Source organism: Oncorhynchus mykiss, chromosome 20, assembly GCF_057628025.1.
Source record: "Oncorhynchus mykiss isolate SJ-2025 chromosome 20, ASM5762802v1, whole genome shotgun sequence".
In the NCBI taxonomy this organism is placed as follows: Eukaryota; Metazoa; Chordata; class Actinopteri; order Salmoniformes; family Salmonidae; genus Oncorhynchus; species Oncorhynchus mykiss.
Genome location: NC_143041.1, coordinates 20,894,990 through 20,921,433, shown reverse-complemented (window position 1 = coordinate 20,921,433; position 26,444 = coordinate 20,894,990). Strand labels below are relative to the sequence as shown.

Genomic DNA, 26,444 nt, shown 5'->3' with positions numbered 1-26,444 from the left:
TTTTGTTTAAAAAATATAAAAAGATGTTACACATTATCCATACCTACCCAAATAATGTCCTATTCCAATAAGCAACACCAGAGGGAGCTGTGCGTCTTGTGAAATACCACGTCCCCTCAATTTGCAACGTCATCTCTCTGCGACTTGTATCTGCAACCACCACGAACGATGTAAAGTTGCCTTTTTAAGCTACTTCAATCATTTATTTAACGAATATATATTATGTTGTTGTTATAGGGAACGTAGTTTGATTCGAGTGTATATTTCACCTATCTGTGTTGAATTAGCTAAATAGAATGTAGCTAGCTAAAACTAGCTGTATGGGCAAGTCAGCATTGAAAAACACGTCTTGAGATATGAAGACATCAAATTAGTGTAAATTAGTTGGCTAACAGTTTTTGGTAAACTTTCCAAATGTCGATTTAATAAAATACGCTAGACAGGGTGGGATATTTTTGTGTCGGTAAAATGAATTATGCGACAAATGTAGGGGACACACTTCTATGCGCAAATATTGATGTAATAACTTTTATATCGAAGTAAACTTGTATCTCGATGACATGCTGTGCGGTCCTCCCACGGCATTGTTTTTTTTCTGCCGGGGGAGATTATGTGCATTAGCACAAATAACCACATCTGTAATTTAATTCCAGTCCGAATTGACAATGTCAGTCATTTTAGAGGCAAGTGTGCTGTTTAGCTCACAGCTGCAGGCTTGGGCATTTAGGATTTATTCTACTACGGATCGCTAAAATAAAGATTATGATCACACTTCCTCAATTCAAATATTATGGCGACACCATACCAAAGATGGTTTAACATTTTGGGAGCCAAGATCGAGTTATCAGTGTAGCCTGGACATCTTCAGGCATAAAATAAACACATCCAGTCTTCCGTTATAACGGTCAATTTATTTAGGAAAGAAGAATTGTTACAGGGGGGTAGTTTGGGGGAAAAAAACGAATTTCGTCCAAATCACCTCACAAAATATGGATATTCTGGGGTAATAATTACATAACCAACTTTCTCTCTGTAGGTTATTATTGATGCTCCTTGACAATAAATATTGAGGATCTTGTTCTGGTGACATGCTCATCTTTGCTTGGCTGCTGTTGACAAATAATCGTATCATGTAGGCCAGGGATCTCCAACCCGGTTCCTGGAGAGAGCTAACCTCCTGTAAGTTTTCGCTCCAACCCCAGTTGTAAACTCACCTGTTTCACCTTATCAACCAGTTAGCAGATCATTTGTATTTGTCAAACGGCAGCCAAGCATCGATGATCATGTCAGCAGAATAAGACCCTCAATATTTATTGGAAAGGAGCATCAGCTTGCACTTTCACCACCCTCTGAATTTCATCATAATTTATGTAATCTGAAGCCTAGTAAACTGCATGCTTTCCCTGACTAGATGTAGTGGGAGGACCACACATCTTGTGACTTCAAGTTTACTTCGATGTGATGGTTATATCAATATTTGTGCATAAAAGCGTTTCCACCTACATTTCTCACATAATTCAATTTACCAACACAAAAAGAGCCCACTTGTATAGTGTATTTTGTTTTGTTGACATTTGGAAAGTTTGAAATCTGTTTCCATTAGGCCTGTCTTGACATTTTTTTTATCCAATGTACTTCACTCACATAAAAAGGTTGGATGTAAGCCTGGTTAGTGTTAGTGACAAATCATTATTCTACAGGACGCTTTCTCCAGTCCGGAGAAAGGAGCACATGAAAGACGAGGCCAAAGAGCAAGTGAAGGTAGAAATAGGGTCCCACAAAGGAAGGAGCTGACAGGGGCAGGGAGAAGGAGAAGGGACGCAAAGGACGTAGCTCCACTGGGAGCAGCAGGTTAGACACAATTTGAGTGACCGCTCCTTTCCCATCTCTCAGCCACAACGCACCTCTGCTGAATCAGACCACTTATCTCAGCATCTCTTATCTCTGCTTTCTGATCTGTCCCCACAGTAAGGCCCTCTCCCTGTCAGAACGTAACTCTGGCTCCAGTTCTCCCAGCGGCTCCAGTTCCTCCTCTGCCTCGAGCCGCTCCAGGTCTTCCAGCTCCCGATCCTCCAGCTCCTCAGGGTCACCCAACCTCATTCGCCGCCACAACAACAACCACCAATGGTCACTGTCCAAGTATGTGTGAACCGTAATGCAGTGGTCCAGCCCTTAGTTAAAGTCCGTGCAGGCTAAATACTTTCAATTCACCTAATGGTTTAACATTCAAGAACTTCATTAGTTGAATTCAGTATGTTAGTGCTGGGCTGTCAAAAAAACAAATCCAGAGACTGAAGGAGAGGGATCATTGAGCTTGGAAGTGTGACCTTTTTTGGGGAGTGGAGGAATAAAGAGTAAGAGCTCTTCCATTTGTCCTGTAGATCCAAGGAGAGGCGTAGGAGGAGCCCCAGCCCCTGACCCACCAAGGTGTACCTGGGCCGCCTCAGAAACGTAATCAAGGTGAGTAAAGATGACTGCTCAGTCTCCAAGTGTATGTGCACATCAATGGGATTCAATATAGCCTATTTTTAGTGTCACGCTGCAGACTGTGTTTTGAAGGCATTGGAGGTTTCAGGGAGTAGGGAGCAATATCTCTGGAGGTTGGGTTTTGACTAAAGTCTCTTCTCTTTTCAGGGACACATCCAGGAGATCTTCGGCACATATGGCAAGATCAAAATGATTGACATGCCTGTGGACAGGCTCCACCCACAACTGTTGAAAGGTTACACCTACATGGAGTTTGAGATGGTCGTTGAGGCCGAGAAGGGTCTCAAACACATGGATGGAGGTTGGTGGAGACCAATGGTTCTGAGTCTACATGCAGTTAGCATCTATAGTTTGAATGCATTGTAATACTACTCTGTTGGACTCTGTCAATAACCTATCCTCAGAGTTTTTACTTTACTCAAACTATTAGAACATCATCAAAAACAATCTGGTTTCCTCCATACCGTTATTTTTCATCTGTGATGTCTGCAGGTCAGATTGATGGACAGGAGATCATAGCCCCCGCCCCCCTCACAGGATGCCTCCACAATGTGGCGACGCACCCCATCCCGCATAAGGAGAAGGTCAGTCTCCAATAGTGTTAACGTCTTTGCGTGTGTGGAGTTCTGTCAGTCACTAATGAGGTTTCACAGTACATTTCTGTAATTATATACAGTACCAGTCAAAAGTTGACACACCTACTCATTAAAGGGTTTTTCTTTTCTACATTGTAGAATAATAGTGAAGACATTAAAACTATGAAATAACACATATGGAAACATGTAGTAACCAACAAAAAAAAAGTTAAACAAATTAGAATACATTTTAAATCCTTCAAAGTAGCCACCCTTTGCCTTGATGACAGCTTTGCACACTCTTGGCATTCCCTCAAACAGCTTCAACTGGAATGCTTTTCCAACAGTCTTGAAGGAGTTCCCACATATGCTGAGCACTTGTTAGCTGCTTTTCCTTCACTCTGCGGTCCAACTCATCCCTAACCATCTCAATTGGGTTGAGGTCGAGTTATTGTGGAGGCCAGGTCATCTGATGCAGCACTCATCACTCTCCTTCTTGGTCAAAAAGCCCTTACATAGCCTGGATGTGTGTTGGGTCAATGTCCTGTTGAAAAACAAATTATAGTCCCACTATGTGCAAACCTGATAGGATGGCGTATCGCTGCACAATTCTAAATAAATCAGACCGTGTCACCAGCAAAGCACCTCTTCCATGCACGGTAGGAAATACACATGCAGAGATCATCCGTTCACTTTCTCACAATTACACAGAGGTTGGAACCAAAAACTCAGCAAACCAAAGGACAGATTTCCACCGGTCTAATGTCCATTGCTTGTGTTTCTTGGTCTCTTGGTTGTGTTTCTTGGTCTCTTCTTCTTATTGGTGTCCATTAGTAGTGGTTTCTTTGCAGCAATTCTACCATGAAGGCCTGATTCACGTAGTCTCCTCTGAACAGTTGATGTTGAGATGCGTTTGTTACTTGAACTCTGAAACATTTATTTGGGCTGCAATTTGAGGCTGGTAACTCTAATGAACTTATTCTGTGCAGCAGAGGTAACTCTGGGTCTTCCTTTTCTGTGGTGGTCCTCATGAGAGCCAGTTTCATCATAGCGCTTGATGGTTTTTGCGACTGCACTTGAAGAAACTTTCAAAGTTCTTGAAATTTTCCACATTGACTGACCATCATGTCTTAAAGTAATGATGGACTGTCATTTCTCTTTACTTATTTGAGCTGTTCTTGCCATAATATGGTCTTGGGTCTTTTACCAAGTAGGGCTATATTCTGTATACCATCCCTACCTTGTCACAACAACTGATTAACTTTTAACAAGGCCCACCTGTTAATTGAAATAAATTCCAGGTGACTACCTCATGAAGCTGGTTAAGAGAATCCAAAGACTGTGCAAAGCTGTCATCAAGGCAAAGGGTGGCTAAAGGATCTAAAATATATTCTGATTTGTTTGTACAAATTTTGGGGGGTTATTTTTTTCCCCCTTATTTACTATTGTAAGAAAATCCGGAGTCTTATGTCTTACATCTGTATCCTGATATTAGATTGATATTTTTAATATCTTTTTTTCTCTTGTGCATCCCTGATTACAGAATGAATGGCAGTTGACCATGTATCCCCTCAAGTGTGAAGATAAAGACCATTTGTCAGTCCCCTGGCAAATAAGTCTCCTGACCTTTTGTTTACAACCCCCTCTGTGCCTCTTAAGGTCTCGGTCACCACAGAGACGCTCTCCGGTTCGCCGCAGAACTCGCTTGCGCTCCCCCGGTTGCAGACGCCACAGCTCACGCGCCAGCTCGAACTCCTCCAGGTAGAGCTGCCTGGAACCCTTGACCTCACAGCTCCCCTCCTCCCTCATTTTCCATTTCTTTACTGGAAAAGTTTGTATCTAAAGTTCTACCCAGCTTCCTATCCGTGTGTCCTTCCCTCTAATGATCACTGACCTCACAGGAAAAAACAATTGAGACAGCCTTTCTCTCACCATAGTATATTTGTATTGGTCTGTAAGCATAATAATAGTTGCTAGGATCAATCTGAGGCAAGCTAGCACTGTCAAGAGGAGTGAAATGACCCCCCCCATCCTCAAGCCATTGTGATTTGTCCTAAAGAGCTAAATGGTGGTTGACAGAATTCTAATTTTTGTGGAACTTTTATAGTTTTGTACATTGAGTGTTTTTTGTTTTCATATGCAACTATTAAAACTGTTTTTAGTTTGAGGCCAGCTTGACATGTGCTGCCTGATTTGTATTTGTCTTGACAATAAAACGAATGAGTCTCGGAAACAATTTATGACTGGGTTTCCGTCAGACTCATTCACACCACCATACTACAACATTCCATAGTACCTTGAGTGGTTAGTAAGGCCCTTTGATGAAACGTAGTAAAGCATGTATTCAAAATGTTTCCTTACTCATAATGCATACTTATTCATAATGCGTAGGCTAGCTAGACTGGGGGACGATATTGTGTACCGTGTGGACACAAGTTTGAAACATACCACTTTGAGAACCGAGAAGCCACCTCAAATCATTTGTCAAGATTCCAAAACGCAAAACAAAGCATGGTTCATTTACCCAAAAATATTTATATACACACACACAACGCTTGAAACACTGCCCCCAATATATTACATTGTAATTTTATATACAAGATGTGGACGAGAGAAGCTATCGTCGTGTCTAATATCACTCAAGCATGACAGCATCCATCTGTGTAGGAAGGAAAGTTTAGGGTTTAGCCTCCTTGTTCTCCTGGCTGGGTTTGTCCATCAGGTCTTTGAACCCTAGCTTCTCCAGAGGTTCCTTGGCCATCAGCTGACTTAAATAGCAGAGAATAGTTTCACATTGGTGATCAGAGAAGTCAAGTTCTAGTCAATGGTGTGTGTGTGTATACCTAGTCATCTCATTCAACAGGAAAGAAGTAGCAGCTAAAAGAACAGTCAATACTCACTTATCCATCCGGCATTCAAGGTAGTCTTTGGACTGTACTCGACACATGGAGTTATCATAGCTGTTGTCTTTCAAGCACTTCATGAATTTCTCTTTGAATGCTTTACACTCTCCTGCAATGACAAACAGCAGATGCAATGGTGCATTGCCTTTCAATCACTAAACAACTACAGGGGAAAGCTAAAGCAGTTTAACTGTCATTCATTCCCGTATGCCTGTTATTTCACAGATCGCATACATCGGAGGTCAAACATCTCTTTCCTATACAGCTGGAAACTACAGGAGCATTGCACGTCACAGCTATTGCTGGAACTAACGAGTCAGTTACTCATAAGGAGTGGTTTATTTTTCTTACCGAAATGATCCAGAGGGAAGGATCCTTTGTCTGGAGCACGGGGCCGAAAAGACTTACTGCTAAAGTTCATTGCGGTCGACATGATTGCTTTTTGTAAGAGACGTATCAAAAATAAAAACACAAGACCTTCGCGATTATTTCAAGCAATAGCGCAGTTCAGTCGCAGCACAGTTATGACGTAGACAAACGTTCTGAGCTAGACGTGAATAATCAACCCATAGATAACATCGATTACGTTTTCGACCATGGAGATCCTACTCAATTACTTGAGGGGCTAAGTCATAAACCTTCAAAGTTCCAGCCATATTGGTCAGGTGTGTTCGTAAATTTAATATTGAGTGTTCAAGTGTGCTCTGGGCATTTGTAAAATCAGAGCATTTTCACATTGGCCATTTGTAAATTCAGCGAGTTTCACTCTCAGAGCACACACTGGACGCTCTGACTGAGGAGTATGGTTGATCCAAGTTCTGACCTCACAATGTCAGTCAAGCACCCAAGCAAACTGGCTAACCTTGGCTAGCTACTTCCAGGCACAAATGAGAGAACACCTCACTCTGACCATTTTACTCACCCTTGCAGAGCTGGTTAGGCAGTTTGTTATCCAGATAGTTGGTGACTGTAATGGTGCTTCTGGCAACAATTTAATTATGTTTTTATTATGTTATCAACACGGGTGTTGAACGTTCGTAAATTCTTCAGATATTCTGCGCTCTGGCACACTTGACGAGAGTGCTCTGAAAACGGAGCAGATGGCCAGAGTGAATTTACGAACGCATCCCCAAACAAGTCGAATTGGAATGAATGGCAGTAAAGGCGTTCAGAGCACACACTGGACGCTCTGGCTGAGGAGTAAGGGTTGATCCAAGCGTTCTGACCAACGGCAGTCAAGCACCCAAGCTAACTGGGCTATCTTTCTAACTACTTCCAGATACAAATGAGAGAATACCTCACTGACCATTTTACTTGACCTAGCAGAGTTGGTTATGCTGTTTTCATGTTATCCAGAGAGTTGGTGACTGGAACTGTGTTGCTGGCAACAATTTAATTACGCATTTTTTCAGACGTTTACTTGCACCGGCAATATTCAACTGGTGTTGACCATTCGTAAATTCATCAGTTATTCTTTACTCTGGCACACTCACATGAAAGTTCTCTGAAATCGGAGGAGATTTACGAACGCACCCAATTTCTTATCACAGCACTGGCAAACCATGGTTGACCACCTACCTCCCTGACCAAAATGGCTGCCCTTTAGCACATAAGAGTGTTAAAACCTTCTAGTATTCCAATTTCTAAATCGATGTTTTCGACAATCTACTAACTTTTAAAGGGACAGAAAAAAGTGGAAGTAAAGGCAACTACAAATACATATTTGCCAGTGAAATGTATGGACAGTGCACATTTTGTACAAAATAATATAGTCCTTATAAAAACGTTCACAATATGTTGGCTGTCAGTGTCAGAAAGAAAGAATTAGGCTACACAGGTAGTAAAAAAACAAGTAATGATCATCATACCACTGGAGGTCTCACTGCGACTGCAGACACATGAGTTGGAGGAGAATGAGGGGATGACACAGACTTCAGATAATGCAGTCAGCAAGACTTCGTAATAGAGCTGTAGTTTACAAGATAGAGACTTGTCAAACCTTCAAATCATCTCATCCAAGCGGATTTCTAATAGGCTTTTCATTAGCTTTTTTTGTTCAAAACCAGGATAATTTTTTGTTCAGTATTTCGAGTAGTCTACAAGGTCACAATTGCATTTTTGCTTTATCCCAGTGAACGTGCTTTGTATTGAAGTCTTTCGGATTGGGTGGAGATCAAACGGCGATGGAGTCGGAGAGGAATAAACGGCTCTTGCAAGATGTCCTGGCCAGACCTGGAAACGATGTATGTGCAGACTGCGGCAATGCAGGTAGGAAACGAACGGTTGATAAAATAGAAGCGCCAAATCGTTTATGGTCCCTAATCATGCATGTGTGCGACGCGCGTGTCATAGCCTAGTGTAGAATGCACCTGCCAGTTAAAATAAAACAGTATAGGCTATTTAAGGTTATTGTTGTTGTGACAGCTTGTCAGTCAGTGCTATTCCTATCTGCGATTCAACCAATAATTGCCTTTTGACATTGTTCTGGAATGTCAAAATACAATTATTGGTTAAATCGGAGTCCTTATCTAATGAATGTCTCTATTTTATGCAATGTCATTATTTCTAGTGCACTTTAAAGTCAATAGTTGTGGAAACAGGAAATAATGTGAATTGCGTTTGTTAGACACACCTTAAAGCCAGTGCATAAGCATTGGCAGCCAGCGCCTACTGAGGAGCATTGCTGGACTATGGGACCTTGTAGGGCTGTAGGGTATAGGGAAAACTGCCAAATGTATTGAGACATGCAGACCTTGTAAAAACAAAACAACATTCCTATACTTTCCTGAATACCTTCCATAATGTATGCCGTTGTCTGTCACTCGAACCTACACTGTCATTCTGACAGACAATAAAATTAGTGGTTAAACCAGTGGCGTCAGTTCAGCTAAATTTAGGGTATGGCAAAACTCAAATTATACTTGGAGAAAAATACATTTAAAAAATGAGCCCAGCCACTGCTCAACCTCATCATAAATTGACTGATTTACTTGTGGAATGGCGCGTACCTGTACAGTGCAACATGAAATATATGCATAATAAACGCTATCAATTCACAAGCCCGACTTCAAATGCCGACATCAATGTGGAAGTAACCAGTGCACAAAACAGCTGACCGCGAATGCAAACTATACCATACAAATCATACACATGCATTGAAATGAAAAGGCATAGGCCTACATCGAAGGACATACTTAGGCCTACAATCAACAAGAACGCATGAAGACAAACCACCCACATGGCAAAAACTGGTTGAATCAACGTTGTCTACATAATTTGAACCAAAAAAATACGTATGTGATGACGTAATTTGCAAAAAGTTATCAATGTCATGGAATGTTATATTTCATTCACCCAAGGCTTAACCTACATCCAATGACAGGGTGACGTTTTGGGTTGACTTCACATTGAATTCATGTTAGTTGACAACTCAACCAAATGTAAATCAAAACTAGATGTTGAATTGACTTCTGTGCCAGGTGAGAAACTCCACCAAAGACCGACCAAAATCACGAAATACAAAAGGAAAATCTAAACATGTCTTTTTAAGGGAGCAAAGGTCCCTTTACTATGGAGCACTATGGAGCACCAAAGCTGCCTTAATGAGAATAAAATACACACATAAATAGATACATGAATAAATAAAAATCACATATAAATAGCTAAATAAACACAGAAAACAAATACATTGATTAATAATTGCACACATACATAGATACATAATTTAAATAATGAATCCCACTTTCTTTCATTTTATTCATTCATATTATTTCTGCATTTACTTTTATATTTATTCCTCCAGTACGACAATGACGGGGTGTCAAGCAAACGTATATGAGTGATATTGATTGGTTGATCAATACCACTGCATGTTGATCTATTATATTTGTCACTTTTTGGGGGGTTAAATCTATTATATGCTGCTGTTCCGCACACGCACCATAAAAACACTCAAAAAGAACAAATGGAACTTTGCCCTTGCTTGACGTAGAAACAGGTGAATAGTTTTGGAACACTGAGCCATTGACTACCTGCCTGCACCAGGTTGCTGTGTTAGGAGTGGGTTGGTTGCTTTTGACAGTAAGGCAAAGGACTACAGTCTTATAGGTTTGAACCTAGAGGAAGACCAAGAGACGGGAGTAGGCAAGAAGGAATCGACCGGGATGGGCGAGAGGAATGTCAAGTTTGGCAAGAAAAGCATGGTAAGATAACGTTACTATGAGCTAGTATCAAGCTAGCTTGGCTACATCTGATTAATTCGAGTTGGTTAGCTAACGTTAGCTGGGTTTTGCAGCCAGACTCTCAGTTGTACACTTAGCTAGCTAGCGAACTAACTGTAAGTATCATAAACCATTATCTAGCTATGGTAGATAAAACATTTGTCAGATATAAAGCAAGCAGGATCGTGGCATGTCAAAAGCAAAGCATGGTTGGCTAGCTCACATTAACTATATCACTTATTAAGCAATACTTAATTCATAAGCTAGCTGCTAGCTAACTACAATGAGTCAAATGAGGAGCATGTCATGATGGAATAAATCACATATGTGAAGCTAGCCACAATACGGATGAGCCACAATAATTGAATTTGCTGTTCCCCATAGTAATTGTTAGTGAGATGAGACATTGTGCCATAATATAAATAATATTTTAGCTAGCTAAAATTCACATGTATGCCATGTAATTTGTCATAGCTGTTATCACAAAATGGCATGCATGCTTTTAATCAGATATGGTCATTTATTCATGTGAAATATGCAAAGTCAGGGGCGCAACTTTGGTTTTAGATGTGGGGAGACATCCATTTTTTTTATCCAGTCAGATTAACACTCGAAACAGCCTACACGACTGCTCGGAGGAGTCATGGTCCTCAAGCACACTGTTGCCTTGTTTTGTATCACATTCCAATGATAAAACTGGAGGGCACAAAAATTCAATTTCAGAATGTCCCCCCGTCCCCAGTGAAAGTTGCGCCCCTGAGCAAAGTGACAAATGTATTGTGAAAAAAAGGTACCATTTTCTTTTGTTAATCTCTGAAGGTTTATCATCTGATTTCTTGGAGCCTGAGCAGGAGACTCTGGGCCAATGGGAGATCAGGGGTGAGGGCTCTCTCTTTCTAGCACTCACTACCTCTATTGAGCTCTCTCCAGGTGCTACAGAGACAGAATGGTCTAAGGCCTTCTGACCAACAACCTCTCCAGAGCACAGAGAAGCTAAACTAAACTCGTAATAGTATACATAATGCGCTATGTAATCCTCCTTCGCTGTGGCAGTCTGCCTGTGTGATGACATAGCATATTATCCAAAGCCACTGGTTGGATTGGATTTTTTGTACTCACGCCAAAACTCATGCTCTCTCCTCCCTGTCTCCCAAATATTTATCAAAACTAACATGTGTCCATCCCCCTATCCCCAGGTGAGTCTGCTGGGCTATGGAACTCTAGAGCAGCACATCAAAAGACCTGCCACCCTGTTGTCAGCTATGTGAAGGATGCAACTATCAAGGCTTTCAAAGGCCACATTTTTGGGGATGACCAAATGTTCAGAGTAAAATGGCACATATGTCACTTCCTGTTGAATGAGGGAGAGTGCGGTTTGTTGTTTTGAAAGTGTTATTGGAAAGTTTCTTGCTAATGTCAGATATTCATATATTAGCATTTAAAAATTAAAACTTAATTAGATAACTAATTTGATGATACAGCAGTAGCAATACAAGGGTAACACATCTGTAGAAGAGACAGAAATGCTTATGGGGAGGTGTTGCTGTGATATATATATATACATACATACATACACACACACAGTTGAAGTCAGAAGTTTACATACACCTTAGCCACATTTAAACTAAGTTTTTCACAATTCCTGACATTTAATCAGAGTAAAAATTCCCTGTCTCAGGTCAGTTAGAATCACCACTTTATTTTAAGAATGTGAAATGTCAGAATAATAGTAGAGTGATTTATTTCAGCTCTTATTCTTTCATCACATTCCCAGTGGGTCAGAAGTTTACATACACTTAATTAGTATTAGGTAGCATTGCCTTTAAATTGTTTAACTTGGGTCAAATGTTTCAGGTAGCCTTCCACAAGCTTCCCACAATAATTTGGGTGGCAGGTAGCCTAGTGGTTATAGCGTTGGACTAATAACCAAAAGGTCGTAAGTTCAAATCTCCGAGCTGACAAGGTACAAATCTGTCGTTCTGCCCCTGAACATGCAGTTAACCCACTGTTCATAGGCCATCATTGAAAATAAGAATTTATTTTTAACTGACTTAACTTGGCAAAAAAAAAAAGTTGGGTAGATTTTGGCCCATTCCTCCTGACAGAGCTGGTGTAACAGTCAGGTTTGTAGGCTTTTTCAGTTCTGCCCACACATTTTCTATAGGATTGAGGTCAGGGCTTTGATGGCCACTCCAATACCTAGACTTTGTTGTCCTTAAGCCATTTTGCCACAGCTTTGGAAGTATGCTTGGGGTCATTGTCCATTTGGAAGACCCATTTGCGACCAAGCTTTAACTTAGACTGATGTCTTGAGATGTTGCTTCAATATATCCACATAATTTTCCTGCCTCATGATCCCATCCATTTTGTGGAGCGCACCAGTCCCTCCTGCAGCAAAGCACCCCCACAACATGATGCTGCCACCCCCGTGCTTCATGTTTGGGATGGTGTTCTTCGGCTTGCAAGCTTCCCCTTTTTCCTCCAAACATAACAATGATTATTATGGCCAAACAGACCAGAGGACATTTCTCCAAAAAGTACGATCTTTGTCCCCATGTGCAGTTGCAAACTTTATGGTGGTTTTGGAGCAGTGGCTTCTTCCTTGCTGAGCAGCCTTTCAGGTTATGTCGATATAGGACTCGTTTTACTATGGATATAGATACTTTTGTACCTGTTTCCTCCAGCATCTTCACAAGGTCCTTGCTGCTGTTCCGGAATTGATTTGCACTTATCGGACAAAAGTACGTTAATCTCTAGGAGACAGAACGCGTCTTCTTCCTGAGCGGTACGAGGGCTGCGTGTTTTTGGTGTTTTTACTTGCGTGCTATTGTTTGTACAGATGAACGTGGTACCTTCAGGCGTTTGGGAATTGCTCCCAAGGATGAACCAGACTTGTGGAGGTCTACAATTCTTTCTCTGAGGTCTTGGCTGATTTATTTTGATTTTCCGATGATGTCAAGCAAAGAGGAACAGAGTTTGAAGGTAGGCCTTGAAATACATCCACAGGTACACCTCAAATTGACTCAAATGATGTCAATTAGCCCATCAGAAGCTTTTAAAGCCATGGCATAATTTTCCAAGCTGTTTAAAGGCACAGTCAACTTAGTGTATGTGAACTTCTGACCCACTGGAATTGTGATTCAGTGAATAAGTGAAATAATCTGTAAAGAATTGTTGGAAAAATTACTTGTGTCATGCACAAAGTAATGTCCTAACCGACTTGCCAAAACTATAGTTTGTTAACAAGACATTTGTGGAGTGGTTAAAAAATGAGATTTAATGACTCCAACCTAAGTATATGTAATCTTCTGACTTCAACTGTATAAATACAATGGCAAGAAAAAGTATGTGAACCCTTTGGAATTACCTGGATTTCTGCATAAATTGGACATAATTTTATCTGGTCTTCATCTAAGTCACAACAACAGACAAACGCAGTCTGCTTAAACTAATAACACACAAAACAATTAGACGTTGTCATGTCTTTATTGAACACACTATGTAAACATTCACAGTGCAGGGTGGAAAAAGTATGTGAACCCTTGGATTTATAACTTGTTGACCCTCCTTTGGCATCAATAACCTCCAAAAAACATTTTCTGTAGTTGCCGATGAGAGCTGAACAACGGTCAGGAGGAATTTTGGACAACTCTTTACAAAACTGTTTCAGTTCAGCAATATTCTTGGGATGTCTGGTGTGAACCGCTCTCTCATGCCACTGCATCTTAAATCGGGTTTAGGTCAGGACTCTGACTGGGCCGCTCCAGAAGGCTATTTTCTTCTTTTGAACCATTCTTTTGTTGATTTATTTCTGTGTTTTGGGTAGTTGTCTTGTTGCTTCACCCAACTTCTGTTGCGCTTCAATTGGTCGGAGCCTTACATTCACCTGCAAAATGTCTTGATAAACTTGGGAATTCATTTTTCTGTCAATGATAGCAAGCTATCCAGGCCCTGAGGCAGCAAAGCAGCCCCAAACCAGGATGCTCCCTCCACCATACTTCACAGTTGGGGTGAGGTTTTGATGTTCTGTGCTTATTTTCTCCACACATTGTGTTGTGTGTTCCTTCCAAACAACTCAACTTTAATTTAATCTGTCCACAGAATATTTTGCCAGTAGCGTTGTGGAACATCCGGGTGCTCTTTCGCGAACTTCAGACGTGCAGAATTGTTTTTTTTTTGGACAGCTGCGGCTTCTTCCGTGGTGTCCTCCCATGAACACCATTCTTGCTTAGTGTTTTATGTATCGCAGACTCGTCAGAGATGTTATAGCATGTTCCAGAGATTTCTGGAAGTCTTTAGCTGACACTCTATGATTCTTCTTAACCTCATTGAGCATTCTGCGCTGTGCTCTTGCAGTCATCTTTGTAGGATGGCCACTCCTAGGGAGAGTAGCAACAGTGTTGAACTTTCTCCATTTATAGACCATTTGTCTTACTGTGGACTGATGAACATCAAGGCTTTTAGAGATACTTTTGTAACTCTTTCCAGCTTTATGCAAGTCAACAATTCTTCTGCTCTCTCTTTTGTTTGAGGCATGATTCACATCAGGCAATGCTTCTTGAAAATAGAAAACTCAAATGTTGTGTTTTTTATAGGGTAGTGCAGCTTTAACCAACATCTCGTCTCATTGATTGGACTCCAGGTTAGGTAACTCCTGACTCCAATTAGCTTTTGGAGAAGTCATTAGCCTAGGGGTTCACATACTTATTCCAACCTACACTGTTGAATGTTTAAATTATGTATTCAATATAGACAAGAAAAATACAATACTTTCTGTGTTATTAGTTTAAGCACACTGTGTTTGTCTGTTGTTGTGACTTTGATGAAGATCAGATCAAATGTGATGACAAATTTATGCAGAAATCCAGCTAATTCCAAAGGGTTCACATACTTTTTTTTGTCACTGTATGTTCAGAGCCATATCCCTGTAATGCTTAGAGAAGATCTTATGTCAATTGTTATTGAAGTGTTGTGGTAGCAGGTTCACTTGGCTATTCTAAAACCTTTTCTTTTGGGGTGTTGCTGTAGGCCACCAAGTGCTTACAGTCAGTATCTAAATAATGTGTGGGAAATGCTTGATAGTTAGTCTATGTGATGTAAACAGAGATCAAATTTCTTGGGGACCCGAATATTGATTGGTTTTTCATCAAGTAGTCTGGTCAAGAGGAAGCTTCTCACTGTAACCAGTGCCTGTAATCTAGTTCAGGTTATTAATCAACCTACCGTGGTGTTTACAGTACAAACACTTCATGGACAAGATCATCCACATGATTCGATCACATTTGAACTAATACTGTAGAACTTTGTTCTTAAGCTGTATCGCGCCCATTTTTTTGCTCTGACTCTTATGTGGATGACGTTACAAATATTTGTTGGTCTGATGTGATTTAATGAGGAGCATCCAGACGCTGCACTTGGTGAATTTATGAAATTGCTTCTTCCAATTATTGATAAACATGCACCTGTTATTAAGAAACAGACTGTTAAGAACTGTTAAGGCTCCATGTACTGATGAGGAATTGTAAAACTATATTTTTGAAAGAGATGGGGGCAAAGGGAATGGCTAATAAGTCTGGCTGCGCATCTGCCTGGCTGACTTACTGCAAATTGAGAAATTAAGTTACTAAACTCAACAATAAAGAAGAAGCTGTATTATGAAGCCAAGATCAACGATGCCCTTAAAGAGGTGCAGTCTGTTTTGGAATGGGTGGCCAGTAATAAACTGGTCCTGAACATCTCTAAAACTAAGAGCATTCTATTTGGTACAAATCATTCCCTAAGTTCTAGACCTTCGCTGAATCTGGTATTGTCACGTTCTGACCTTAGTTCCTTTGTTTTGTCTTTGTTTTAGTATGGTCAGGGCGTGAGTTGAGGTGGGCAGTCTGTTTGTTTTTCTATGTTGGTTTTTGAGTTTGGCCTGGTATGGTTCTCAATCAGAGGCAGGTGTCGTTAGTTGTCTCTGATTGAGAATCATACTTAGGTAGCCTTTTTCCACCTGTGTTTCGTGGGGGTTTATTTTCCGTGTCAGTGTTTGTTTCCACACGGAACTGTTTCGTTTCTTTCACGTTGTCGTTTATTGTTTTTTGTTCAGTGTTCTTATTAAAAAACCAAGATGAACACTTACCACACTGCGTATTGGTCCGATCCTTGCTACTCCTACTCAGAAGAAGAGGAAAGCCGTTACAGGTAGTGAATAGGGTGGCTGTTGAATACGTTGAAGGGTTTCCTTAGATTGTAAACTGTCATGGTCAAAACATATAGATTCAATGGTTGTAAAGATGGGGAGAGGTCTGTCCATAATAAAGAGATCTGCTTTTTTTGACACCACACTCCACAAAGCAAGTCCTGCAGGCTCTAGTTGTCTTATCTTGATTATTGTCCAGTTGTGTGGTCGAGTGCTGCAAGGAAATACCAAGTTAAGCTGCAGCTGGCCCAGAACAGTGGCACATCTTGCTCTGATATAAATATATAAAGGGCTGATATAAATATGATGCATTCCAGTCTCTCTTGGCTAAAAGTTGAGGAGAGACTGACTGCATCACTTCTTTTCACAAGAAATATTAATGTATTGTAAATCCTAAACTGTTTGTGTACAGTATTATATACAGCCATTATTGTATGGCACTTTTTTTTAAAAACAGATAAAGCAACACCTTACAGCACAATGCCTCACCCCTATTTGACCTAGATAGTTCATGTATATGTATTGATATGTAGGCTACGTGTGCCTTTAATAAAATAAATGTACCTCGTTCTGTCCTTAACTTGTTTTTGTTTATTAATGTTCTGTATTATGTAATGTTTTGTGTGGTGTCATTGATATGGAAATTCATATTCAATATTCATAAGCATTGACTAACTCCTCTAGGGAAGGGGAAGTGCCGCAGGCACTTCATGGTTTTGATTTAACTGACCTGGAAGACCAGGTGTGTTGACTTTAGGCAATCACTGAACTGATCAATTAGCTCAGTTGGTCAGCGCTGCATTCAGTACATACAAATGTAATAGAATGTTTAATTGAACAGAAACGGTGCTGTACTGAGGGACACGTTGAAAAATGGGAAGGGGTTGGGGGTACAAAATGCACCACTGCCCTTTAAATACTTCACTCATTGCTTCAAGCCACACCCACCGAACGGAGCAAACGTATCTCCAAGTCTGATCAAGAACATACAAGAATGTTTTGGGAAAGTGAACTGAACACACCCCTGCTGTGGTGCCTAGTTGAAACAAAATCTTGCAGTACTCCTAGAACCAAGTTGCCTACTCCTGCTCTAGGATCCTGTGGTGAAAGGACTGCTGTGCAAGGTATTTCTTCCAAGGCCCATAATCACATAGTTCTCAGCATAGGGACAGTGATCTAGGATAACCTCCCCCTTGTCAATGTAATTGTACTCGGTGTGTATGCAAAACTTATCCTAAAATCAGTACTACTCAGATTCTTTGAATATGCATGCAGGCCTGTCTGCAATGCCACTCCACCTGAAATGCAACTACAACAGGAATAAGAATTAGCTTAGTCAGTCAGTAACTTAGCTAACTAGCTAATGAAACACTAATGTAAATGTGCACAAGCTTCTTAAAATCAGCCAAATTGTCTACAAACAGCCTATTTGCAGTAACATTAGGAGTGTCTTGTCAACTTTGTGACAAAGGCATCAATAATCCGGCAGGGGAACAAAGTAGTTTGACCAAAACGTTCAAATACACAGTAACTAGCTAGTCTTTAAAATATAGCTACCAATTATATAGCAGCTAGCTGACCCAAGTATTCGATGCATGCCTCCACACAGAAAAACAGGTCATCTGGATTTGCGTCATTCTTCTTCTTTAAGGTTTTATTGGCAGACTACATCCCAAAAGGTGTATTGCTGCCACTACTGGGTGGGGTAAAAACAGAGATAATTTTAAAAAAGAATGAAAAAATAGATTTAAAAAATATATATATTTTCGTCGTCAAATGTACTCAGATCCTTACACAGGCTTTGGGGCCTGAAAGGGGGAAGCATCTTCAGACAGTATTCCCTGCAATATTTGAGTCATGAAATCCAAGAACCTTTTATCCGCTTTCACAATGATTTCTTTTTTTTTGTAATGTACAATTCATCACCTGTACAATAAAACGCAAAAAAGAAACAACCTTCTACATGACTGGTGTTTCAGGATCTCTCAACTGACTGACAGCCACAGACTGTTGAGCCTCCACTGCCATAGCGTCATCATCTCTACTCACCTCTTCGACAATTTTCACTGCCTCTGCGTAGGAGACCTTCGACAGCCCTGCTTTGACCTTCTTCACCTTAACAGGGCACTCGGGGAACATGATTCCCATCACAATTGCAACACCGTGCCTCCTCAGACTCTTCAACAATGGTATTCAGTTGGCCAGACTTTTTACATTTATGACATTGAAGTGGCTTTTTTTTTTTTTACATAAGCTTGCACTGCATATCTCATATCCCAGCTTAAAAATGGGCCAGGGGAAATTCTTCATCAAACATCAAGAATACAGAAAGGCTTTCCTCCTTCCCGTTCACAGTGCAGATTAAGTGACGTGAATCAACTATTCCTTGCATGTTCATCTTAAACCATAAAGCCTCAGTATCCATCGAGATGCCAGATATGACACCATTTATCGGTGCCCTACTCCGAAAATCATAGCATGTCACTTCAGTTTGGCATGTTGTTTTTATATATATATATATATATATTCAACAAAAGACAATAGTTTGTTAATTTGACAAAAAAGGACAAATCAGTTGTAATTGCACTGTGGATGTATTGTACTTCGTAATTGCATTGGGGGCATACTAATATTTCACTTAACAGCCTTACTTATGGATTGTGGATCAATTATCAGCCTATTCGGTGACACCCACAGAACACAATTGTGAAGAGTGTGCAGAGATATTACTGTTGTAGCTCATATTGCAGGACTTTGACTCTGGGAAATCACCTCGCCAGTCAGTATTGTGCGTATTGGTCATTCAAATTGCAATGTACAGCTGTGTTTTGGACTTACCCCATTTCATGGACCCAAGATCCATAGGTAAAGCTCTACATTGCATCATGAATGTTCAATACGCAAAATAACCTGAATAGTGAAGTAATTTCCCACAGTTTAAGTCCTGCAATAAGAGCTATGACCCTAATATTTGTGTAAACTCTTCACTGTGAACATTTCATTGACCCAAGTTCCATAGGCAAGGCTGTACAGTCATGGCCAAAAGATTTGAGAATGACACAAATATAAATTTTCACAAAGTCTGTTGCCTCAGTTTGTATGATGGCAATTTGCATATACTCCAGAATGTTATGAAGAGTAGTGATCAGATGAATTGCAATTAATTGCAAAGTCCCTCTTTACCATGCAAATGAACTGAATCCCAAAAAACATTTCCACTGCATTTCAGCCCTGCCACAAAAGGACCAGCTGACATCATGTCAGTGATTCTCTTGTTAACACAGGTGTGAGTGTTGACGAGGACAAGGCTGGAGATCACTCTGTCATGCTGATTGAGTTCGAATAAGACTGGAAGCTTCAAAAGGAGGGTGGTGCTTGGAATCATTGTTCTTCCTCTGTCAATCATGGTTAACTGCAAGGAAACACGTGCCGTCATCGTTGCTTTGCACAAAAAGGGCTTCACAGGCAAGGATATTGCTGCCAGTAAGATTGCACCTTAATCAACCATTTATCAGATCATCAAGAACTTCAAGGAGAGCGGTTCAATTGTTGTGAAGAAGGCTTCAGGGCGCCCAAGCGCCAGGACCGTCTCCTAAAGTTGATTCTGCTGCGGGATCGGGGCACCACCAGTACAGAGCTTGCTCAGGAATGGCAGCAGGCAGGTGTGAGGTCATCTGCACGCACAGTGAGGCAAAGACTTTTAGAGGATGGCCTGGTGTCAAGAAGGGCAGCAAAGAAGCCACTTCTCTCCAGGAAAAACATCAGGGACAGACTGATATTCTGCAAAAGGTACAGAGATTGGACTGCTGAGGACTGAGGTAAAGTCATTTTCTCTGATGAATCCCCTTTCCGATTGTTTGGGGCATCCAGAAAAAAGCTTGTCCGGAGAAGACAAGTTGAGTGCTACCATCAGTCGTGTCATGCCAACAGTAAAGCATCCTGAGACCATTCATGTGTGGGGTTGCTTCTCAGTCAAGGGAGTGGGTTCACTCACAATTTTGCCTAAGAACACAGCCATGAATAAAGAATGGTATCAGCACATCCTCCGAGAGCAACTTCTCCCAACCATCCAGGAACAGTTTGGTGACAAACAATGCCTTTTCTAGCATGATGGAGCACCTTGCCATAAGGCAAAAGTGATAACTAAGTGGCTCGGGGAACAAAACATTGCCATTTTGGGTCCATAGCCAAGAAACTCCCCAGACTTTAATCCCATTGAGAACTTGTGATCAATCCTCAAGAGGCGGGTGGACAAACAAAAACCCACAAATTCTGACAAACTCCAAGCATTGATTATGCAAGAATGGGCTGCCATCAGTCAGGATGTGGCCCAGAAGTTAATTGACAGCATACCAGGACGGATTGCAGAGGTCTTGAAAAAGAAGGGTCAACACTGCAAATATTGACTCTTTGCATCAACTTCATGTAATTGTCAATAAAAGACTTTGATACTTATGAAATGTTTGTAATTATACTTCAGTATTCCATAGTAACATCTGACGAAAATATCTAAAGACACTGAAGCAGCAAACTGTGAAAATTTAAATTTGTTTTAATTCTAAAAAAACTTTTGGCCATGACTGTACAATGGATTCAGTCTGCCCCCAATGCAATTCTGAAGTCGAATACATCCACAGTGTGATTTCAACTGATTCAAATTTGAGGCAAATTAACTAATTGTTGACTTTATATAACATTCCAAACTTGTTAAGCATTATCCAGTTCAAATATGGCATGATTCTACTATTTGTATCTGTTTGCATCAGTTTCAATGCAGGTCTTTTATTTTGAAGGTGAACTGCAAATTCCACTATTGTGGCTAGCTTCAGATAGGTGGTGCAAAAGCAGGCAAAACTAGTCGAGCAATGCACCGTGACATTAATCAACCAATGGTGTGTTAGATACAGATGTTTGACACCCCCCATTATAATATTGGAGGAAGAAATACATCAATAAATAAATTAATACATATACATTTATTAAAGTTTGAGTAATTAGATAATACATAGATAAATAATTAAATACATACAGATATGTAGATACAGTACCAGTCAAAAGTTTGGACACACTCATGCAAGGGTTTTTCTTTATTTGTACTATTTTCTACATTGTAGAATAATAGTGAAGACATCAAAACTATGAAATAACACACATGGAATCATGTCGTAACCAAAAATGTATTAAACAAATCCAAATATATTTTATATTTGAGATTCTTCAAAGTAGCCAACCTTTGCCTTGATGACCGCTTTGGCATCCAGCCAACACAACTGTGGGAAGCATTGGAATCAACATGGGCCAGCATTTTTGTGGAATGCTATTGGCACCTTGTCGAATACATGCCCTGACGAATTGACGCTGTTCTGAGGGAAAAAGGGGGTGCAACTCAATATTAGGAAGGTGTTCCTAATGTTTTGTACAATCAATGTATATTTGACATTTGTATCTAAAAGCATAATTGAGAAATAATTAAAAGTTGGCATAAACACACATTTATGACATTTTGGCCATACCCTTTAAGACTGTAATGTTTAATCCATAGACGCTACAAAGCAAAGATTGGTGTCATATTCATCTTTAATGCTTGCTCTGTAATATGAGTAGTATTTTGATTTCAATATTATTCTTTTTACACCAATTTATGAATATAGAAAAATATAAACAGGAATATGAACAATGTACCGTTTATAATTTGGCAAATGATTCAATATATTGTTGAACATTAATATACTCTAAGGGCATATCAAAGTTCCAGAGTGGGATCTCTGCTAGTTTTAAAGTTAAGGCCCAATTTATACGGAGAAATTGGCATAATAGGCAATGTAACCAATCACCGCCTTCCTTTTACTTTGATCATTGCATTTCCTGCAAATCACCCGCATAGGGCAGTGTTGTAGTACTCGAGTCCAGGACTCACGTCCCGATTTTCAAGACTTGTGACTTGACTTGGACTCGACCCTTGGTGACTCGAACTCACCTTCTCGTGACTTGCATTTGCACTTGGACTGGATAGGCTACTGCTGTGCTAAGCAGAATATTAGCAGAAATGGTTGCGCAGAGCAGCGAGGGTTCTGTTCTCTACCAGTGAGAAGGATGCGCCAAACCCGGCACACGCAGTCTACATCAGCTGGTGAGCTGAGGTGGAGCAAGCGATGATTATGGGCAGCCAGACTCCGCTCTGGCTCCGCCTCTGATCATAGGCTACATATCACGCAAGCGACTCTTGCTTTCCCGTAACCACCAGTCACCAACCTACTATTAATTAATTAATTAAAATAACATTATTTAACTAGGCAAGTCAGTTAAGAACAAATTCTTATTTACGGCCTACACCGGTCAAACCCGGACGACACTGGGCCAATTGTACGCCGCCCTATGGGACTCCCAATCACGGCCGGTTGTGATACAGCCTGGAATCGAACCAGGGTTTCTGTAGTAACGCCTCTGGCACTGAGATGTTCAGTGAGGAATTTGTGTATTTCACTGATTTATGCAAGGTCATTTACACCAGTGATGTACTGTACCACTGTCAGAGGGATAGCCATTTGCTTCCACACGTTGATGATAACATACAGTATTATGCTAATGTTCAGAATGTCTCCCCTGTGTGGTCCTACTGATATAAGGCCAGATATTGTAGGCCCACACACAACCTCAACTCTCTTATCAGGATGCTTCCCTTCAATGGCCACAGCCCACAGAGAATGACTGCGATTTTTTTTTTTCCCCACACGGGAATTTGTCTGTACCCTCCATGAAGGGCAGCATCCAAATGCTGAGGCAGAGAGAAACTGTTAAGCTTTACTAGTCCCTGACCTACCTCGTCTAGTGGAGCGCAGAGTAAGAACGAATAAGCCATCAAACACAGACCCCCAGGTGCGGACACACATGCACGCGCACAAATGCACGTGAACGCACACACACACACCACAGTCTTGTATAACTAACCTTGTGGGGACACACAATTCAGTCCCATTCAAAATCCTATTTTCCCTAACCACTAAACCTAACCTTAACCCTAAATCTAACCTTAACACTAATTCTAACCGCCTAGAAATAGCATTTCACCTTGTGGGGACTAACAAAATGTCCCCAGTTGGTCAATTTTTGGTTTGTTTACTATAGTTAAACACGTCCACAACCACAGGGCACGATAACAATGCGTAGCTCAGCTCTTAGCTCTCTGTCAGACTAGTGCCCAGAGAAGCAGGAATAGAATGTGGTGAAAGCTGCTGAAGCAATCTAACTAATGTATGCCATGGTGATGAAGGGGTTAAAACATCAGCCATTCTAGGGAACGTGAGAGGGTAGGCATAAGGCGGCCAATTAATTAATTGTTGTTATCTCGTTCTGACTAATTAAACACGCCCCCCACTGTCTGTACTGTGCCGCTGCTTTGCACACAAACTTGTGTACACACGCACACACACAGAGAATCCAATGTGTGTTCCACCTTACCGATACTAACAGTCATGTCAAGTGGGAAATTCCAGTGACAGAAGCACATGTGTTTTCTGTTGGTGGTCAGTTTGCTTTCCTCCACTCTCTGATTCACACACCTAGTGACCCCACCTCTGGCTATAGAAGGAGGCCAGTTCTGATGGGGATATTGTTTCCATAGAGATGGAGTCATTGTTTACGGACATGAGGCCACACCCTGATTATATGTTCTGGGCACTCAGAGCTAAGGGATACAGTGGAGAGAGGGGACAAAGTCAACACAAAGCAGATCCCCCCCCCCCTCCCCCCCATCTCTCTCATTCTTTATATCCCCCCCCCTTCCAATGTCACATGTTTCTCTCTTTGGTACTTGCCCCAGCACTTAAAAAGGGGCTGTATCTCCATCTGAGCTTTCTCTGCATCCCAAGAGTACATGGAAATGCAAGAATAGACTCTATCCTTACCGCTTAGCTCTCAACTGACTCTCGAGTCGTACACTCTGTGTGTGTGTGTGTGTGTGTGTGTGTGTGTGTGTGTGTGTGTGTGTGTTTGGAGCATAAGGCTGCAGTGTGTTTGGGAGGGGCTTTCCAATGTGTGTGAATGTGGTTTGTTAGAACTGGGTGTCAGAGCAGAATTATCTGCAAAGAGGGTGGTCTTGCCAGCTGTGCAAACTGCCTCTAAACTTCATGGGAGGTTTCAATGCCTCAGGACCTATTAAACTGAGTAGAAACATTGAGCCGAAGTAAGCTAAAATGATATTCAACACAAATTATTTACAAACACAAACGTATGCATATGCAAACGTGCATGCATACAGTTGAAGTCAGAAGTTTACATACACTTAGGTTGGAGTTATTAAAACTAGTTTTTCAACCACTCCACAAATTTCTTGTTTACAAACTATAGTTTTGGCAAGTCGGTTAAGACATCTACTTTGTTGCGTGACACCAAGTCATTTTCCCAACAATTGTTTACAGACAGATTATTTCACTTATAATTCACTGTATCACAATTCCAGTGTGTCAGAAGTTTACATACACTAAGTTGACTGTGCCTTTAAACAGCTTGGAAAATTCCATAAAATGATGGCATGGCTTTAGACGCTTCTGATAGGCTAATTGACATCATTTGAGCCATTTGGAGGTGTACCTGTAGATGTATTTCAAGGCCTACCTTCAAACTCAATGCCTCTTTGCTTGACATCATGGGAAAAATCAAAAGAAATCAGCCAAGACCTCCACAAGTCTGGTTCATCCTTGGGAGCAATTTCTAAACGGCTGAAGGTACCACGTTCATCTGTACAAACAATAGTACGCAAGTATAAACACCATGGGAACACACAGCCGCCATACCGCTCACGAAGGAGACGCGTTCTGTCTCCTAGAGATGAATGTACTTTGGTGCGAAAGTGCAAATCAATCCCAGTTCAACAGCAAAGGACCTTGTGAAGATGCTGGAGGAAACGGGTACAAAAGTATCTATATCCACAGTAAAACGAGTCCTATATCGACAACCTGTCCTATATAGACAACCTCATCTTCAAATAATATTTTTGCAGGAATCTCCTTGCGAATGATTTTGCCGAAGATTGTATTACCCCCGGGCTGGGCAACCTGAGCTTTTGCTATCTCAAGGAAGAAGCCACTGCTCCAAAACCGCCATAAAAAAGCCAGACTACGGTTTGCTACTGCACATGGGGACAAAGATCGTACTTTTTGGAGTAATGTCCTCTGGTCTGATGAAACAAAAATACAACTGTTTGGCCATAATTACCATTGTTATGTTTGGAGGGAAAAGGGGGATGCTTGCAAGCCGAAGAACTCCATCCCAACCGTGAAGCACGGGGGTGGCAGCATCATGCTGTGGGGGTGCTTTGCTGCAGGAGGGACTGGTGCACTTCACAAAATAGATGGCATCATGAGGGAGGAAAATTATGTGGATATATTGAAGCAACATCTCAAGACATCAGTCAGGAAGTTAAAGCTTGGTTGCAAATGGGTCTTCCAAATGGACAATGACCCCAAGCATACTTCCTAATTGTGGCAAAATGGCTTAAGGAGAACAAGTCTAGGTATTGGAGGGGCCATCACAAAGCCCTAACCTCAATCCCATAGGAAATGTGTGCGCAGAACTGAAAAGGCGTGTGCGAGAAAGTAGGCCTACAAACCTGACTCAGTTACACCAGCTCTGTCAGGAGGAATGGGCCAAAATTCACCCAACTTTTTGTGGGAAGCTTGTGGAAGGCTACCCGAAACGTTTGACCCAAGTTAAACAGTCTAAAGGCAATGTTACCAAATACTAATTGAGTGTATGTAAACTTCTGCCCAACTGGGAATGTGGTGAAAGAAATAAAAGCTGAAATAAATCTCTACTATTATTCTGACATTTCACATTCTTAAAATGAAGTGGTGATCCTAACTGACCTAAGACAGGGGATTTGTACTAGGATTAAATTGTGAAACCGAATTGTGAAACTGAGTTTAAATGTATTTGGCCAAGGTGTATGTACTTCATCTGTGTGTATACACATAATAGGTATTGGCTGATTGGGCTACATTCACATTGTCAAGAGTTTCGAAAGCGCGCCTCCCGGGTGGCGCAGTGGTTAAGGGCGCTGTACTGCAGCGCCAGCTGT

The 26,444-nt window shown here is 41.0% G+C and overlaps 3 protein-coding genes and 1 long non-coding RNA gene across 8 annotated transcripts in view; 3 read left to right on the top strand and 1 right to left on the bottom strand.

Moving 5' to 3' along the window:
- The first annotated feature begins 82 nt into the window (after nt 1-82).
- LOC110499056 (uncharacterized) lies at nt 83-5,298 on the top strand. Of its 2 annotated transcripts, none has more exons than XM_090212523.1 (7): nt 83-170; nt 1,701-1,851; nt 1,969-2,139; nt 2,382-2,460; nt 2,635-2,788; nt 2,980-3,071; nt 4,722-5,298. In XM_090212523.1, exons 5-7 carry the CDS (start codon nt 2,677-2,679, stop codon nt 4,953-4,955), a joined length of 438 nt encoding a protein of 145 aa, XP_090068649.1. In that variant the 5' UTR covers nt 83-170; nt 1,701-1,851; nt 1,969-2,139; nt 2,382-2,460; nt 2,635-2,676; the 3' UTR covers nt 4,956-5,298. The 2 variants fall into 2 exon arrangements, with proteins under 2 accessions (XP_090068649.1, XP_090068650.1); XM_090212524.1 differs by having other exon boundaries at nt 4,606-5,298.
- cox19 (cytochrome c oxidase assembly factor COX19) lies at nt 4,985-6,528 on the bottom strand. The gene is made up of 3 exons (XM_021575892.3): nt 6,317-6,528; nt 5,963-6,074; nt 4,985-5,830 (listed from the first exon to the last, which is right to left on the bottom strand). Exons 1-3 carry the CDS (start codon nt 6,396-6,398, stop codon nt 5,740-5,742), a joined length of 285 nt encoding a protein of 94 aa, XP_021431567.2. The 5' UTR covers nt 6,399-6,528; the 3' UTR covers nt 4,985-5,739.
- Nucleotides 6,529-7,819: 1,291 nt separating this feature from the next.
- LOC110499054 (arf-GAP with dual PH domain-containing protein 1) overlaps nt 7,820-26,444 on the top strand; it is a 40,710-nt gene continuing 22,085 nt past the window's right edge. Inside the window, exon 1 of one of the 4 annotated variants that reach the window (XM_021575888.3) lies at nt 7,820-8,233. In XM_021575888.3, the coding sequence (XP_021431563.1) occupies nt 8,149-8,233 (85 nt within the window). In that variant the 5' untranslated portion in view covers nt 7,820-8,148. Of the gene's footprint in view, nt 8,234-17,312; nt 17,494-26,444 lie in introns of those variants that run through there. The other 3 variants (XM_021575889.3, XM_090212522.1, XM_021575886.3) reach the window with 3 other exon arrangements.
- LOC110499055 (uncharacterized) lies at nt 9,955-11,517 on the top strand. The gene is made up of 3 exons (XR_002469909.3): nt 9,955-10,167; nt 11,005-11,064; nt 11,382-11,517. It is a non-coding gene; the product is annotated as an uncharacterized LOC110499055 (long non-coding RNA).

Excerpts from the sequence above, each read along its gene's own strand:
- LOC110499056 (XM_090212523.1), top strand. The coding sequence starts at position 2,677 with ATGATTGACATGCCTGTGGACAGGCTCCACCCACAACTGTTGAAAGGT. Across the intron at positions 2,789-2,979 it reads TCTCAAACACATGGATGGAG|GTCAGATTGATGGACAGGAG; the intron begins GTTGGTGGAGAC and ends TGATGTCTGCAG. Across the intron at positions 3,072-4,721 it reads CCATCCCGCATAAGGAGAAG|GTCTCGGTCACCACAGAGAC; the intron begins GTCAGTCTCCAA and ends GTGCCTCTTAAG.
- cox19 (XM_021575892.3), bottom strand. The coding sequence starts at position 6,398 with ATGTCGACCGCAATGAACTTTAGCAGTAAGTCTTTTCGGCCCCGTGCT. Across the intron at positions 6,075-6,316 it reads CTTCCCTCTGGATCATTTCG|GAGAGTGTAAAGCATTCAAA; the intron begins GTAAGAAAAATA and ends TTGTCATTGCAG. Across the intron at positions 5,831-5,962 it reads CTTGAATGCCGGATGGATAA|TCAGCTGATGGCCAAGGAAC; the intron begins GTGAGTATTGAC and ends CTGCTATTTAAG.